At 43.1% G+C, this 16,555-nt stretch overlaps 2 protein-coding genes across 2 annotated transcripts; one reads left to right on the top strand and one right to left on the bottom strand.

Annotated features, from left to right (window-relative positions):
- The first annotated feature begins 69 nt into the window (after positions 1–69).
- Positions 70–5,628, top strand: LOC130402390 (uncharacterized). Its single transcript, XM_056606535.1, has 7 exons — positions 70–113; positions 841–1,083; positions 1,834–2,025; positions 2,313–2,533; positions 2,711–4,131; positions 4,297–4,489; positions 5,473–5,628. Exons 2-7 carry the CDS (start codon positions 882–884, stop codon positions 5,626–5,628), a joined length of 2,385 nt encoding a protein of 794 aa, XP_056462510.1. The 5' UTR covers positions 70–113; positions 841–881.
- Positions 4,368–16,279, bottom strand: soat2 (sterol O-acyltransferase 2). The gene is made up of 16 exons (XM_056606124.1): positions 16,042–16,279; positions 14,353–14,487; positions 14,161–14,219; positions 13,659–13,792; positions 12,937–12,990; positions 12,635–12,742; positions 11,317–11,599; positions 10,824–10,899; positions 10,017–10,101; positions 9,837–9,882; positions 9,352–9,481; positions 8,950–9,047; positions 8,468–8,566; positions 7,958–8,093; positions 7,171–7,316; positions 4,368–6,296 (listed from the first exon to the last, which is right to left on the bottom strand). Exons 2-16 carry the CDS (start codon positions 14,420–14,422, stop codon positions 6,240–6,242), a joined length of 1,581 nt encoding a protein of 526 aa, XP_056462099.1. The 5' UTR covers positions 14,423–14,487; positions 16,042–16,279; the 3' UTR covers positions 4,368–6,239.
- Positions 16,280–16,555: the final 276 nt, after the last annotated feature.

The following is a 16,555-nucleotide window of genomic DNA, read 5'->3' as shown; positions in this document are numbered from 1 at the left end:
TTGGAATTTGCCGAATTAGCATTCGTTCGATTTTAGTCCATTATCACATCAACAATTATTGTTGCTTATGACGTGGACGCTCGATCGACAACAGTCTGAACTCCGGGAAGCAGGTAGGGAACAAGGACCCACGCAGAGATGTAATGTTTGCTATATCTATCGGCTATTTATTTAACCGCGACCACTTAATGAAAATTCATGCTGGGTTACATTACCTACCTCCCGGAACTTTCTCCTAAGCATTCGAACCTGCACATTATTACTTAATATCACAGTTTTTCCAGTTCAATTTCGTCTCCGCAGTAATTTAGCAAAGAGATCAATTTTTTCTCATGGTGTTTTTTCAGGACTTTGTTTCTGGCAAGCCGTGATTAAAACACGAGTGTCAGAACTACACCATGCGTAGGCCTACGGAGTCTTATATGGACTTCAAAGAACAAAACTAGTCAATATAAAAGCCTAAAAGCATACAACATTCTGAACAACAAAGATCATTAATATTCACGATGTCTCTTGCTTTTCATTTCGTTATCTTGTAAAAAAAAAAGTAAACGGATAGGCGTGTGCGTGTGTGTGGGCAAGCTCTGGATCAAGCCTGCACAGTGTGCTAGGCCTACTTTAATATACAATACGATAATACTTTGTTGTCAGACCAGTAAAAAATATTATTTGCACCACAGCAGCTCCATTGGCAATATCACAAAATATATGAAAATCAAAGTTACATACACTTAACCTCACAATTCTTACAAATCCTATTCACTGATCAGGACAAGGTTTGGGTCAAAGACGATGCTTATGGCTAGCCATTACATGCTCTGATGGTATGCTGATTCACAGTTTCTCAAGAGGTTGGCGTGTCGCCAAGCTCCGGAGAAGACATGGCATACAGAAAAAAATCGGGTGCTTGCTGCCGTGTACCCAACTCGGCTGACATAGAAGTCAATGAAGCTTGTCATAACCCTCCTTACCTGGACCTTGGGGGGCGAGGCCAGCAGAGGGGCCAAACCATCGTGTTTCTGGAGGGAGTCCTGCAGAGGACCAAGCAGCTCGCAGAGGTCCTGGAATGGCTGACTGCCACACGTAGGTTCTGTACACAAACTAGCGGTTCCAGTACAAAGCCTTTATTATTTGACAACTGGCCATAGTATGCATAAAGAACCACTTCTATACATACACTATATGTATGTATGTATGTATGTATGTATGTATGTATGTATGTATGTATGTATGTATGTATGTATGTATGTATGTATGTGTATGTATGTATGTATGTATGTATGTATGTATGTATGTATGTATGTATGTATGTATGTATGTATGTATGTATGTATGTATGTAACAATTCATGTCCAAGGTAAAATTTGAATACATTTAATAAGAGGCCCTTTAAACATAGAGTTTGAAATTTCTTTATGTTGTTCCTATAAGTACAATGAACTACAGCAATTGTACACACAACGGATATCTAACAAACAAACAAAGTCATCATAAGGAGAAACAAAATGGCCTGCTTTGTCTGACGTTAATATGAAGAGTTGAATACAATAGACATTCTCTGAAGGGTTAGCATGCCAAATGAACATCTCCTTTATTTCTATTTTGTAAAGCCTCAGAATAAATTGTTCAAAGGCCATCTTTGGAATGGCCTTGGAGGGAAAAGGTAGGCATTAATCTCCCCTGAAGCGCGCCGCTGACGGTTCTCCTTGTAAATCCAGGATTAATAAGACGGTTGCAGCTTCTTCTTCATTTTCTTTCCTATGGTGCGTCTCATTGTCTCGGTGCTTCAGGTGTCTGTGCGGTGTGTCCTCACCCACCGATCTCTTTGTGTAGAACAATCCATACGGAGCCTGAAGGAACAGGGCGAGGCCACTGGGGAGGATGTCGCCTCCACGTGTATCAGCAACACCAAGAACAATTTAGAGAAATCCCTGACTGACGTGGACAGCTGCATTCAGGATTTGGATTACATCTGCGGCCGGCTTTTTAATGTGGAAGTCACAGGGACAAAGAAAGATGAATCTGGTGAGTGTGATTGGAGCAGTTCCACCATTATACCATTTGTTTTATCATTACGACGTCCAATACTCTCAGAAGCCTTAGTATCACGTCCTTGCCCTTTTGCATCTTCTTATTTGTTACACTAAAAACAAAATGTTACAGACCCTTTCTGCATCTACCCTACACACTGTGAAATGCAATCTGTTTATAAATAATTGATTGAGCATTTTGTGTAAATGTATCGTGCTATACACAGTCTTGTGCTTGAGTTTGCCGAAACATAACACTACGTCTCCACGCACGGTGTGTAGCTCTGAACATGAGTGGGGACTGGATGTGGTGGAGGGAGAAGACGATGGATGCTAAAACAGTCAAATGCATCCAATTCCACCAACCCCCGTCTGTGGAAGACGTGTTGAATGAACCATGTCTGGCTATTAAATCGTCTACCGAGCTCTCCTTCATGCTGCAAGACATTGTCAATTCAATGGACTTAAACAAACCAATGAAGACTGCTTTCAGGTTTGCCAAGGTAAATTTTCGCATTTCATTTGATATGTAACTGATTACTTAATGAGGGTATTATCGACAGGGGCTTGCAATGACCTCCCAGACCCTAAACCCTAGGTTCAAACCAGGTATCTTGGACATCGTACAAGTTCATTCAGCAGTGTTACGTCTTACTGTACACACTACTATGTTTTTCCAGCTCGGCCTTCACAATTTGAACCAGGCTCTTCAGGCACGTACCATAGAATCCAGGCGTCGGCAGGCCGAGGTGGAGGAGCTGAGGAGGGCCGACTGCCGCTTGGAAATGGCTCAGCTAAACATAACATTTCTAGCCTCAAAGCTCAAGCTATCTACCATGGAGGCGGAATTGTCATCTTGCAAAGGGCAGAACCTTGCTCTTTTATCAGAAATCCAAGAAATGCAGCAAAATTGCATAACCACACATCAACAGAAGCCTTTGCCTGAGGTCTCTCCACAAGAAATTTGGAACGTTTCATCTTCCAAGCAGAACACAGAAACCCTCTCAACCAGGCGTAGGCTACCTCCATCCCCTCGTAAATCTCTGAGCCAGACTGCTGAGACGGCCCAACACATGGCGGTCGTGGAGGAGGAGTTTGTTTATGAAGAAAGAAAAACTGAGAAAGAGCAATCCATCATAGATCAGCTGGAGAAGAAGTGCGCAAACCTCCTCAAAGAGTTCGAGAATTCAGTGTTTAAAATGATTGATAAATGCAGGAAGGGCGGTGGGATGGACAACAAGGCCCTCGATCTGGTTCAGGTCCACAGCGTCCTCCAGTCCATTATCAAAAGCTCCTTCCAAGAACTGGTCTATCATCTGGATGACATGGTGACAGAAAGTATTGTGACAGAATACTCAAACAACTCCCAGACAGAATACTCAAACAACTCTCAGACAGAATACTCAAACAACTCCGGGATGTCTCCGGGTTACCTGCTGCATGATCTGAGTGAAGGCCTAAAGCAGCACGAGAGGTCTATGGAAGAGACAAGCCATACAATTGATGGCTTATCCAGATCAAAGCAACAAAATCTTGTCAACATTAAGGGTCAATCTGTTCGCCATGCCCTGGGTTCTGTGATGGCTCAGCTGAGGAACGTTAACGACAAGGGCAAGAAGCAGATATGTAAAATGCGTGAACAAACACCAGAAAGCGTGATGGATGAGCACAGCAAGACGAGTATCTTCCGGGATATAGATAAGAGTTTGGCCTTGAAAAAGTCCAGTCTCTTTCTGATGGCTATTGGAACTGAGCTACCGGTATCTCCAAAGTTGTCTGACATCAAGACCAGGGAAGTGGGGGAGGAGAAAGTGAACCACGTGTGCCGCTACATTAAGGAGATGGCGGCCATAGCGGAGGAGCGGGTGAAGGAGGAGAAAGCGCTTCAGGGGAGAAGGAATGACCATATCTGGGTCCTCCTCATCGACTCACAGAGGACCAACCTGAAGCTCCTCTCACAGGCGGCGAACATTGGAGGCATCTCGGGCGAGCTGTACAAGCTGAGCAAAGACCTCATCATGGATGCTTTTTGTAGTATTGAGCAGAGGATGGCTTTTCTCTGTCGCAGGTTCATAAGACGCCGAGCTCTGAGAGACCTCAGGTAGGTAGCTGGCTTTTACTTAATCTCACAAATCAGACTTTAGATAGATTATCTAAGACACAGGTAAAAGGCTTTCGGTTTGCGGTTTCTGTCCTAGGCTCTGTGCTTTGTCCCTCCAGAAGTCATGCATTTAACAACAACAAGAATGTTCTTATTGTTGCACAGAAAGCAGCTGAATGCCAGATTCCTCCGGGCTAAGGACTTGGAGGATGGGCGTTCTTTAAAATGCTTGTACTCAGCCTTCCAGAAGCTGGATAGTTATGAGTCAGACGTGTTGGGACGATGGCACAAGAGACAAGTTTCCATCGAACGCAAGCGTTCCATCCGCATCGCAGAGATGCGTTACTTATTTCCTCAGGTTAGTACAGAGTGTAACTCATGCATACAAATTAACATGAGCACATACTAATCATTCCAACAACACTTTATTTTAAACGGGAATGTCTATTGATCATTTGTAAATATGACAACCATTGACATTTTCCTCTTTATTTTGGAAGTTCGTTAATACAGTAGTGCAGAACACTAAATAGGCAACATGTTTATTTGTTTATAGTTTAACTCCCATCCATGACAACTATTCACAAATAACAACCATAGCCAAAATAGGCAAGAGGCATGTGGAATGTTTTTACAAGGTCAAAACTGAGATGGATTAGTATGCAATACAATAAATTACAATACTCAATAAAATATATACCTGTCATCTATGATGACAGGTATTCTCATACGCCAACCTGTCAATCACAGGGATATCACCGCATATCCCGAATCAGTAATCACTATCAATCTACAGTACATGAAATAATAATTTAGCACCGCCGATGATGAGAGAGTTGTTGTACTGTTTACAGCTACGGAAAGACTACCACTTACAGCTGGCCGTGCCTATCAGCTGTTTCAGCAATCAATTACAGCCTTCCCTCAAAGTGGTGACAAAGAAACTTCACTGGAACCTTCCATGTCCACCAACACAGTCCATGAGTCCCTTGCCCTTACCATCGCTAGGAACTCACAGAATCAGGTTTGTACGCACTTGAGGTGCGGTCTTGATTGATTTAACAGTGTCAATAAAAAGGGGAGATTGTTAACTGGAGATACATTCTCACTTTGGTACAGCAAAACTTAAAAAATCCTACTTGATAATAGGAATACTTCTCGACTTGGTCTCAATACAGTCCAAACAAACACATGACAGTGTGGTAGCAACATGGCTTTCACATGGTTTTGCATCCAGCATTAGTCGGGCAACCTGTTGGGTGTCAGCTGACCAAGCATTACATCATAAATGTAAATACTGTACCAAGCACACACTGTAATCCTCTTCATAGGCAAACACAGGCTCAGTGGGAGACTGATAAGTCACTGCACGGCATGAGGCTGGCCGGGGACACACCGCTGGCCACACCCGGCAGTCCCTGCCACATCCCCCGATTGCTGGAGCTGAACGTGAATGGGCGCGGGATTGGTGCACAGGGCGCCCTTCAGGACAGGTGAGGCATTGCACCTTTGTTCTACGTGCACTTGCCTAGTAAGTTAGCTTCTTCCCAAATTAAATATTAATTATAATTCTCCCTCTTTGTTCAGACTTTATAAATATGTATTTACTATAGACTACGTTCAATAATTGATTGTTTAAGGAAATTATTTGGTGAAAATCTAAAATGAGACCTAACCATATTAGTGTAAAGCATGCGGGTATACCCGCAGGCTTATAAAAAGATGATGTTACAATATTTTCTGCCTCCGGAATGAATGAATGAATGCAGGAGTTATTTTTGCAGTGATATATTTACAAAGCGAGGCCACTGGAACTATTTCATTTGGTCACATCAAACAAACGGCTTAGCCCTCTGGAATTCAAAGATTCGGGGTTCAGAAGCCAGTGAGTTGTGACAAGCTAGTTATCTTCCTCTTGGCCTATCCTGGTATCCGTGATGAAGCTACACAGCCTCGCATGCTGTTTCCGTCTGTGTTTTTGTGTGTTTTTCTTCATTTATTTAGTTATTTCATCATCGGTTTTCACTGAGTAAACGGTTAAATATAAGCTCCCAGCGTGATTCACTCTACTCCCACCCAAGGTCTGAGGAAGACCAGCTGCCTCCGCTTCAGGTCGAGTAGTTGCAGGACCACGACCGGGGCGTCACTAGCTCCCAGAAGCCATTCTGTTGGGGAGAAAAGGACAGCCGGCTCAGAATATATACAATAAAACCCAAACACGACACTGTGATTAATCTTTCTGGTGATCTTTAAGAAAGTATCTGTTCCTTAGTAACTGATCTGGTGCGTGCCACTTCTATATTTAGGTCACGTTTTAATCTCCTTTTTCAAACATGTTAAATGGTGGCCCTGGCCACGGAAGGTTACATCAGAGATTCAGTGGTAGGGGGAGGAGCTACAACGTTAGCACCGTGCCTGGCCATCTGCCATCCCAATCCATGGGCCAAACATCTAGCGCTTTATCAACTGCTCTTGGCACAAGGGGGTAAGGGGTGGTTGGAGGATGTAATCCAAACCACATCTTCACAAAGTTACAACACAGGCAGCTGTACGTCATAGGACCAAATGTACACTGTGTATGTGTTTGTTGTGCGTAGGCATGTGGGCCAGGGCTAAAGCCCACGTCATGCCTGGGATGCTCGGATTGTCTGGGGACAGGGGGACGGGGATAATCACAAAAGCTGGGATAATGAAATGGAGAAAGAACGGAGGGAGATTTTCAGACCCACGGTTAGATTAATACCAGCAGGGTGTAATACCGGTATTAATCACACATCTAAAAAGGAGGAGAAAATTTGGCCTCCCAGGTGTTCAAAAAGTAATCAATCACCTCATACGAGCCACGTGACTCTTCAGTAAAAAAGTATTTCCGCATTCAACAGTGGTGTAATTAGTTGGGGGAGGAGGAAGTACAGAGCAGAGAAGTGCATATACATTTGAGACAGAACAATAGCTAATAACTACAACAGTGACTCTGAATCATCATGAACACACAAGACCAAGAAAGAAGGAAAAGGTGGACCCTGGCAGGTTGCTCACCCCTGTCCGTGGGCAGTGGATCTGGGCGTACCACTCTTGACAATACAAGCACACCTGGACGCCCTGGCCAATGAACAGGCCGGTCCACATGAAGATGTTGCACAGAGGGCTCTCGCGCTTGTCGTTCAGGGTGAAGTTGAAAATCACTTGGGACGAGCAGAAGAAAATGAAAACACAAACATTTATTTATATAGGTTTTGGTTTAGTTTATGAGCTGTGTTTCGCTGTTTTCTTGTAGTGTACGTGAGAATGAGCTTTAAACAGAGAGAATGAAATTCAAAGACTGTATATGGGTGAGGAAAAAACCCTGACTGCTTTGGGCTTTCCGCATAAATACTCAATAGTTTTTTTTGTTTCAATAGAAATTGCATGTTTTTACTAATCAACTGGGACATGACTACAAAAGCATTAAGATTTCACCACTTTAAGTCCCTACCCAGAAGAAAAACTACAATCCACGAGATTCATATATTGTCTATCAATTAACTCGAACAAGATGATAAACCCATGGACTGCCAGATTACATTCTATTCACAGACACAATTAGTGAGCAGACTTTGATCCCATGTCACTTCTAATCAACCATATTTAACCAGTGAAGCCATTAGAGAAGATTAATTTCATCATGTGGAATTTCAGATTAATTATTCCCCCCCTTACTGGTTAACCCCCCTCGGTTAACATATATCATCAATCAATATCATTAGAAGCACACTGATGGCCACCTCTGTATGAGCAGAGAGAGGTTATCAGTCCCTTAACCTCGTCTTCTACATATTGAGCTCACCGCCAAACACAGCAAAGAGGCAGAACATGACGGGGTAGAAGAAGCCGAAGCCCATGGTGAAGGCGTACTCGTGGACCACGGCTGACACCAGGAACACGGACAGCATGGCGGCCGAGCGGAACCTCCCGTTGGAAAGCTGGGTGAGAGACGGAGACGGAGGGTGAGAGAGACCCTCTTATTTCATGGACGCCTCTTGGGAAACAGAATAGCCTTTGCACTGCATTTTAGGGAGGAGTGTAACAGTATCACGAACCCATTGGTACGATGAGTAAACACTTTCTAGCGCTACAGAGATACAGTGTATTTTCTACACAGGACTAAGTTCTGATGGATAAAATGTGTGTCACTGGGGTGAAGTGGAAAAGCTGCGCCTCACACATTAGGCAGACGTTTTCTGATTGACCTCCATTTGTTCCTTTCCCCACTGATCCAATTCTTTGACAAGCCCTTAACAAGTTAACAATTGGATCACCGAACTTTGATGTGACAGCTAACTGCGTTTAAGCTCACCAAGAGGAAGTCTCTGTAGCCATAGTAATACAGCCAGTCATGGACAACCACGTTCCAGGTACGGTAGTAGTTGGCAAAGGAGGCAGAGTTCCACCAGTCCTACGGAATCAAAAGTGAAAAAATATATGAGGATATTTTAATATACACTATTCAATTACATATTCATTTTGTTAGTGAATATTCTCACTTGTCAGAACAACAACATGGTGACATGAATCAAGAAACTTCAATCAAGATCCCGGTCTTAATAACATCTTTCACAACCCCTTTGTCCCACCAAGGACTGAGGAAAGAACCGGCAATTAAAATATATTTAATGAGTGATGCTTATCTGAAACTACTCTCGAGCTATGATCACAAAACCATGGCCCATGTGTCCCATTATTCAACTCAACTGAACTTATTTAACACGTCTATTCATTTCAGGTAGAAACTATGGAGATTCCCTCATCGCACATGGTGTTGCCGATCGTTTCACACACCTTATAGAACATCCGGTCTCCGAAACGCAACAGCTCCCCAAACAGGTTCAGCCAGCAGTGGAGGAACGCAAAGAAGGCCAGCAGGAGTATCATTATACCTGATGGGGAAAGAGAGAGACGTAAGAGTGAGACGCATCGACAGTGAGAAAGACTTAACAAGAGAGGCAGTCAGAGAGGAGGGAGAGAGAGAGAAGAAGAGTGATATGCATATAGAGAGAGAGAGAGAGTCATACAGAGTGAGACAAAAATAGCAAAAGGCCACAGAAAACACGGTCTAGGAATCGCCATGCTGAGGCTGACTCCACCTCATATCATTGACAGTAATGATAGATTGCAGTGTATTAGCCAAGCTTGACAAATTAAAGTATATAGCACTGTTACAGGTAGGCTAATTCTATGTACCTGGAAGTGATGAATTGAACAAGGCTAACACCAGTGTTCTTTTACTGAATGGTTTGCTTCCCTCGTTTCTGAAGACGGGCACACAAAGGCGCACCATGATGAAATAGCTATAAAACAGACAGCCAAGGATCTGCAGGAAACATAACAGACATTGTATCAAACAATATCTTGGTTAAATCTAATTAAGAACCATTTAGTTCTCGAGATTTTTGTTATGTATCATATAATAAAGATACATATAAAATATACATATAGATATGATTTATGAAATGGGTTTGTGGTAGACCTTTATTCTGATCTATTACACATCAAATCTCAAATTAAATCTACATTTTTCGCAATTATAAATTGCAGTTTAAGTGCCAACCAGTAGATGGCAAACAAGCACAATGAAGGTTTACTTTAGGAGCAGCTCGGGATTTCACAGTGAGACTAGAGACTATTCCTATTAACTCTACTTATTATATATATTCTAATATACGTACCATGGCAGCGGTAGAACGGACGTAATCCCAACGAATGACGGGATTCCTGTGAATAAATTACAAGAATGATGTATGCCGTTGTACTGCTGAAGCTGCCTTCATGTTATATTATGTATGGTCATCGGCCATGCTGTCTCATTATTTTTGTACATGTGTGTGTTGCGTCATGACATGACGCACCTTGGGTACGACTCCCTGTAGATGAGGGTAGGGCAGAACAGGAAGTAGAGATAGCTCGAGAAGGTTGGGAATCTCTGTGTCTCTCCTGAATGGAATACCACAGAATTAGGAGTGTATAATGGTAATAGTATATGTCTGCATAGTATTTGTACATTTATTTCTACCATGAATGGTTGATGGTTGAAACCCTGTCCCAGCGGAAACACTTGCACCTTTGTAGTCCTCAACTGTGTGTGTGTGTGTGTGTGTGTGTGTGTGTGTGTGTGTGTGTGTGTGTGTGTGTGTGTGTGTGTGTGTGTGTGTGTGTGTGTGTGTGTGTGTGTGTGTGTGTGTGTGTGTGTGTGTGTGTGTGTGTGTGTGTGTGTGTGTGTGTGTGTGTGTGTGTGTGTGGGATTCTGTGTGTCCACTGTCCAGGAGGGTTAATGGTGGCCCCTTTACTCATTGAATGTTTTATAAAGCGTCTCACGTTGGACCCCATTCCGATGACCCATGTCCCATGTGAATCCTCAAGGGGCTGGCCTTGACCGTAACGATGTCCCAAGAGGACCACCATATAGGGCTTGTAGGGCAAATCGGACAGAGACATTGTCGGATATATAACCATTACGTAATAAGGCCCTTTCTCTTTAAAGAAATGTGCTGCTTCATCCTTATTAGCTTTATCTCCACTCTTCAGTAGGTAGCTTATATAGGGTTCTGGTTGACCCCTCACAATCCCCCCCTCCTCTTTCTCTAAATAGGTTAACGTTGTCACGGTGACTAATGGCGGTCCGGTAGAGGCAATGCATCTTGTGGCGTTAACGGTACCTTGCCGAGGCTCGCTCCGGCTGATAACAGGGACAGTCTCCCTGATGAAGGAGTAGCTCTTCATCAGGAAGCGGATCTGATAATGGAGGACGGAGAGGCAGAGCGGTCATGATCGGCAGACTTTGTGCAATACATTACAAGTCAATGCGTTAGGTTTTTTAATAGGTCTGTGTTGCTTATCGGACGGCAGGTCATAGATCTCTTTATGTTGCTGGGTGACCTAAATCAAGTTTGTGGACAGTACCAATGACTGTGGCACATCTGCTACACATTGATATACACAGGCTTACGCAACCCTTTGATATACACCGGCATACACACGCACGCTCCATGCAGGCCGCACACACACACACACACACACACACACACACACACACACACACACACACACACACACACACACACACACACACACACGCACACACACACACACACGCACACACACACACACACACACACACACACACACACACACGGCCTGTCATACACTCACCTGTTCCAGTGTTACGATGAAACGTGATGCAGGGGGCAGCTGGTAGTGTACCACCACATACACGGGGAACAGCCCCAGCACGCAGGCCTGCATGGCAGCCAGGACCAGGCCGATGCCGATGGACAGACCCAGCTTGGATCCCGATGCATGGTAGACGGTTCCCCACAGCGTCACAGCGTTGTAGGGAACGACCAGCGTGTAGACAAACATCCATCCCCAGGCCCAGGTGACGACGCCCAGCTCCCCGAAGGCATAGAACAGCAGGTCAAACTCCAGCACCAACCTTAGTGAGGAGGGGGGGGGTCAAAAAGAGGCGTCTTCGTGTTTTTATGCGGGTGTTATAGGAAGGTAAACACAGGTGAAGCTTGTGTATGGATTATATTACAGTTTAGTGAATTCTTAGTGAATCATTCTTTGTAGAAAAAAAGATAGGAAACGGCTACATATTCTACCTCAGTCTCAGCTGAAATTTTTAAAAAGGGTGGCTGGGAAATTACACCACAGAGCTTTGCCTCTGGGAGAATTGTCTGTAAAGTTGTTTGTAATCCTCTGCATTGGAACTTCTAAATCTTTACTGTGGGATAACAGAAGCCCTCTGAGGGACTGATTGGTCTGTCTCTCTCCAGCTGAGCGCTGAAGGGGAGCAGACATTGATTCACTGAAAGTTTGGTTTGAGCAGAGAAGATAGGAAGTAAGTGAGAGAACTTTCTGAGTCTTGACAGTCAGTTTAAGGGGTACCTAGAATGAGGTCACATGTTTGTAACGTGTCAATGTTATGCATGCACACACATACACACACAATCACATACACAAATAGAAACACACACTCACACTGAATAACTATATATCATTGGTTGTACAGGGTAAGTTAAATAGCATACATAAGGAGCTTGATTTCCTGGAATCTATTAAATGGTAGCATTGGCAACATCATTCGTTGATGCATGCTCAGAGTAAGTGTCATCGTAAATACATGTGTATGTCTGTGTGCGTGTGTCACTGACACTGTGTGTATATTTGAATGTGTGTGTGTGTGTGTGTGTGTGTGTGTGTGTGTGTGTGTGTGTGTGTGTGTGTGTGTGTGTGTGTGTGTGTGTGTGTGTGTGTGTGTGTGTGTGTGTGTGTGTGTGTGTGTGTGTGTGATCCCAATGATATATTTTATTTAGGCCAAACCACAACCACCTGTTACATAATACTATACATCCTCTTCTGGACAGTGGACACACACAAACACAAAGACACACACATGCAGACACACAGGACTCCCATGTTCACTGGAAAATTCCCACACACATATTCCCACATGCATTTGACTGACCTGCCTTGGTCAATGTAGTCGACAGCCAGAGTGCTGATGCAGAACACAAGCAACACGGCTACAAACATGTGGTAGATGGTTCTGATGTGACTGATCTCAAACAGCTCGCTGTCCAAGAGGGAAGAACAAAGAGAATACCGCAATCTCACACAATTGCATTTCGATACATACTTTTGTGTACAAATGTTGCGTCACATTTAATTGTGTCATGTATCTTAAACCCCAGCAAAAGATGTGGGAGATGTTGAAAGTATTCCAATGATGTATACTACTCCAATATTGTCAATAAATCATAAACTTACTCTAACAGAGAAGCTCTCTGTATAAACACTTTTCCATCCTCCATTCTGTGGGACCTGAAATTAGATATCAAGACAGCAGGCGGGTAAGATCAATGCACACACATGCAAGCACACACACAGACACACACACACACACACACACACACCCAAGCATACACACACCCACACACACACACGCACGCACGCACGCACGCACGAAGATAAAAATATATTGTGTATTGACATTCATAATCCCTCTATGCAAGGAGGGAGAGGCATTTTAATCTATCTCACACAGGTCCAAAGAGGATCCTCTGTTATCAGCCGTCACCAGGGTGAGGCCTGGTGAGGCCTGGTGATAGTGTTATGCCAGGGGTTTGGATTGAGAACCGGACATTCACAGAAGACATGGCCAACAGAGATGGCCATTTCTGTGTCCTCTAAAGCTTTGTTTTTAAAGTCAAGCTAATTAATTAGAGGAGCCAGCTTCTACTTCAACTTCAACTATGCTATTATGTGTAGCTCATTGTTTCATCTTGTCTTCTGTCTCGCTGTTTGCTGCTGAGGAACGCTCCTTGACTTCTACTTGCTACGGGAAACATTGACTTCGGTATAAAAAAAGTATTCATCCATCTGTCTGTGTATCTATCAATTCAACTTCAAGAGGGCTATAAAATGAATATAAAGGAGGGAAAAAAGATTTACGGTAATGTCATTATTGATCGCCCATGGGTGCACCTTACCTGGATGTGTGGCTGTTGGTTTTCTCATTGGCTACAGTTCTCTGGGTGAGGGGTTGAAGAGACTCCGTCAGGGCTTTGTCCAGGAGGACATTAAGCTGGCCCTGGATCTCCTCCAACACTTTTACTTTCACTTTCTGGAAGCACAGCGAAAATTCATTATGGATTCCCGTCTGTTTTGAGCCCTTAGCTCCACACGTAGGCTTTAAGCCCTCCTTCAGTCATTATTATGCGTATCGGCCTGGTTGTGAAAACCTATTTCCTCTGCACCCCCTCCCACAAGCCTTTTACATTTCCCTCCAATTAGACTTTGTGTGTGTCGAATGCAGGGTGGACACAATCTTGAATAGGTGCAATGGTTTCAATGCTAAATATCCCCATGGATATTTAGCATTAAACCAATTACACCTATTAATTTCAATAAGCTTGTAAATGCTGAATATAGTATGATAAACCTTGTGGTCTGATAGAGAAACATTCAATGCAATACCAAGACGTATTTCACCTGTATGTGGCTCTGCAACTCTCTCAGTTCATCGCCCTGAGCATCCGTTTGGCTGCCGGCTGAAAGTGGAGACACACAGGTTATATGAGCCCCACCGTCTCAGAAGGCTTTTGCCTCTTTTGGTAGTCTTGGAGGGAATATGGAGGGAAAGTTGGTTTACTGAGCATGTCATTATTTCGGCATCAACCCTACCATCATTTGACTGAACGGCCTTGATGTGCTTTTGATGCCCGAGTCCGTTGGGAGTTTTAGTTGTTGCCATGGTTTCCCCCCACCAAAAAAGGGCTCAAGTGTGAGGCCTGCTTATTGGGACACTGTCAGAAGAGCCTGTTATAATACAAAGGGATGGCACACACAGGGCAGAACATCAAAGGTCAGACTTCCATTTGCATTCAGTGGATCAACTAAGTTATTGCCAAATGAATGATGCTATACAATCATGCTAAAGTCAATGAATTGTAGCTCAATTTGGACTAGTGGCCTCAATCTGGATTTACTTGGGTACATGTTTTTTTTTATTTTTTGTACAATGGAACAAAAGCACCAAAAGCTTTGATGATTTTGATGATTACCCTGACAGAAAATAATGGTGTGTATTTGGTTCTGTCTGTTGAACGGACACAAATGGACTAGGTCCTGAGGGAGGGTGGTACAGTTATGTTAGCAATCCAGATCCAGATTACACCTATTACTATTATTATGTCCTAACATGCAAAAAACGTACATTACATTTAGAGGTGATTCGGTCATGAGTTATGACCAGCAGTAACCTACAGTGGGGTGTTTCAAGGCTTTCATCTGTTATGCTATACAATATTAATACATTATAAGGCTAGCCTATCTCGCTTTTGCCATAGCTTGCACCTCACAGCAGTGTTGAAGTCTGTTGGAAGGCTATTTCAGGGCATCTAAAAGGCTGTGTGAGTGTTTCAGGCTTCTAGATGAGGAAATCAATGCCCTTGTATGACAGAGTAAACCTGATACCATTCTTATCTTTATGGCTTGATTACCTGACTCATTTTCAAGATTCGACATTGACAGATACCATTTGTGGAAGTAGGCACATCATACGACTATGTATTAAACTCTAGCCAGGCAAGAGTTAACGATACTATAAGAGAGTGTTACATGAGATAAAAACCTGCATCAGTTGTTTTGCCTTTCATTCGTATAAAATGTAACTCTTGTGTCTCGAAAGGAAGGAAAGTGTTTCGTCTTTTTCAATCCGTTCCATATTTTATAAACACCATCAACATTGAGCATCCCTTCCATGCTCTGTGGATTAAAATGAATCTTATTTAAATATGATGTCATAAATAATAAAATAGCCCTCCCTTTAGCAGGATTCTGTAGATTTCAAGTAAATTATTTACCAAGAGGATTTAGTCTGAACCTTCTGCTATTATCAAGAGAATAAGAAGGGTACTTTTTGATGATGCACGCCGATGTTTCAATGGTTTGGAGTCAATCCAATTCATGGGAAGGTTTACTCATGCCTTGATTGGATAACAAGTTTCAAGAGTAAAACAATGTAGATAAAGTTTAATCAGCAGACAATCAAGAGCACTGTCACATATCAGTATTGAATACCCTCCTGTTGATTTATTGACCTGCGTGTCATTCAATACTTCAGTTCAATCTTTAGTATTTAAAAGTAAGTACTAACATAAGTGTATCTGTAGAGCATTGACATTGTATTAAGCCATTTAGCAGATGCTTTCTTCAAAAGGAACTTCAAATCGAGTAGTAAAAGCACTTGATTTTAAACCAATGTAAAATATACAAATGAAAATGTATATTTTACATCTCTAATAAAAAAAAGCTGTGATCCGGCAAAACTGCAGTGCCATTCATTCCTGCGTGTTAGCATATTGTACTCACGCAGTCTTCAGGAGCTCTTATTCAACAGGGATATGAAGGAAAGGGGGTTACAGCATCATCCAGTGTGCTGTCCACTTTTAACCGGTGTGGCTTCCTGCTAGGTATGTGAACAGAGCTGTCTGGAAACTCTGTTCCCTTCCTCCTTGGTTTGTTATGTTGATCTTTGTCCCCAGTCATGGCCCTGGGCCCTTGGAAGTGTAGTCCCTTGGATGTCCAACCCCTCGAACTTCAAAGCTATGCATGATGTCATGGGACACACTCACAGCCTTTGGAGTTTAACCTCTGCTGTCGGATCAATACACAGAGATAGTTTTGGGATTTGAATAAGAAGAACATTTCTAAGTTTCTGAATGCTAATGAAGAATCTGGGGCATGGTAAAGTCTAACTTGACTTCTTGCATGAAAGGCCAGTCCTTCAAACACAGCTTTCATAAAGGGTCACCCAATGCCGTGGTCAATCGGGTGGATTAAAAATTGCACACCACTTTCAAGAGACATTTAAGAAGATCATAAA

This window comes from Gadus chalcogrammus, chromosome 13 (genome assembly GCF_026213295.1).
Source record: "Gadus chalcogrammus isolate NIFS_2021 chromosome 13, NIFS_Gcha_1.0, whole genome shotgun sequence".
Lineage (NCBI taxonomy): Eukaryota > Metazoa > Chordata > Actinopteri > Gadiformes > Gadidae > Gadus > Gadus chalcogrammus.
Note: the sequence above shows the minus strand (reverse complement) of the source record. Positions and strands in the feature narration are given on the sequence as shown.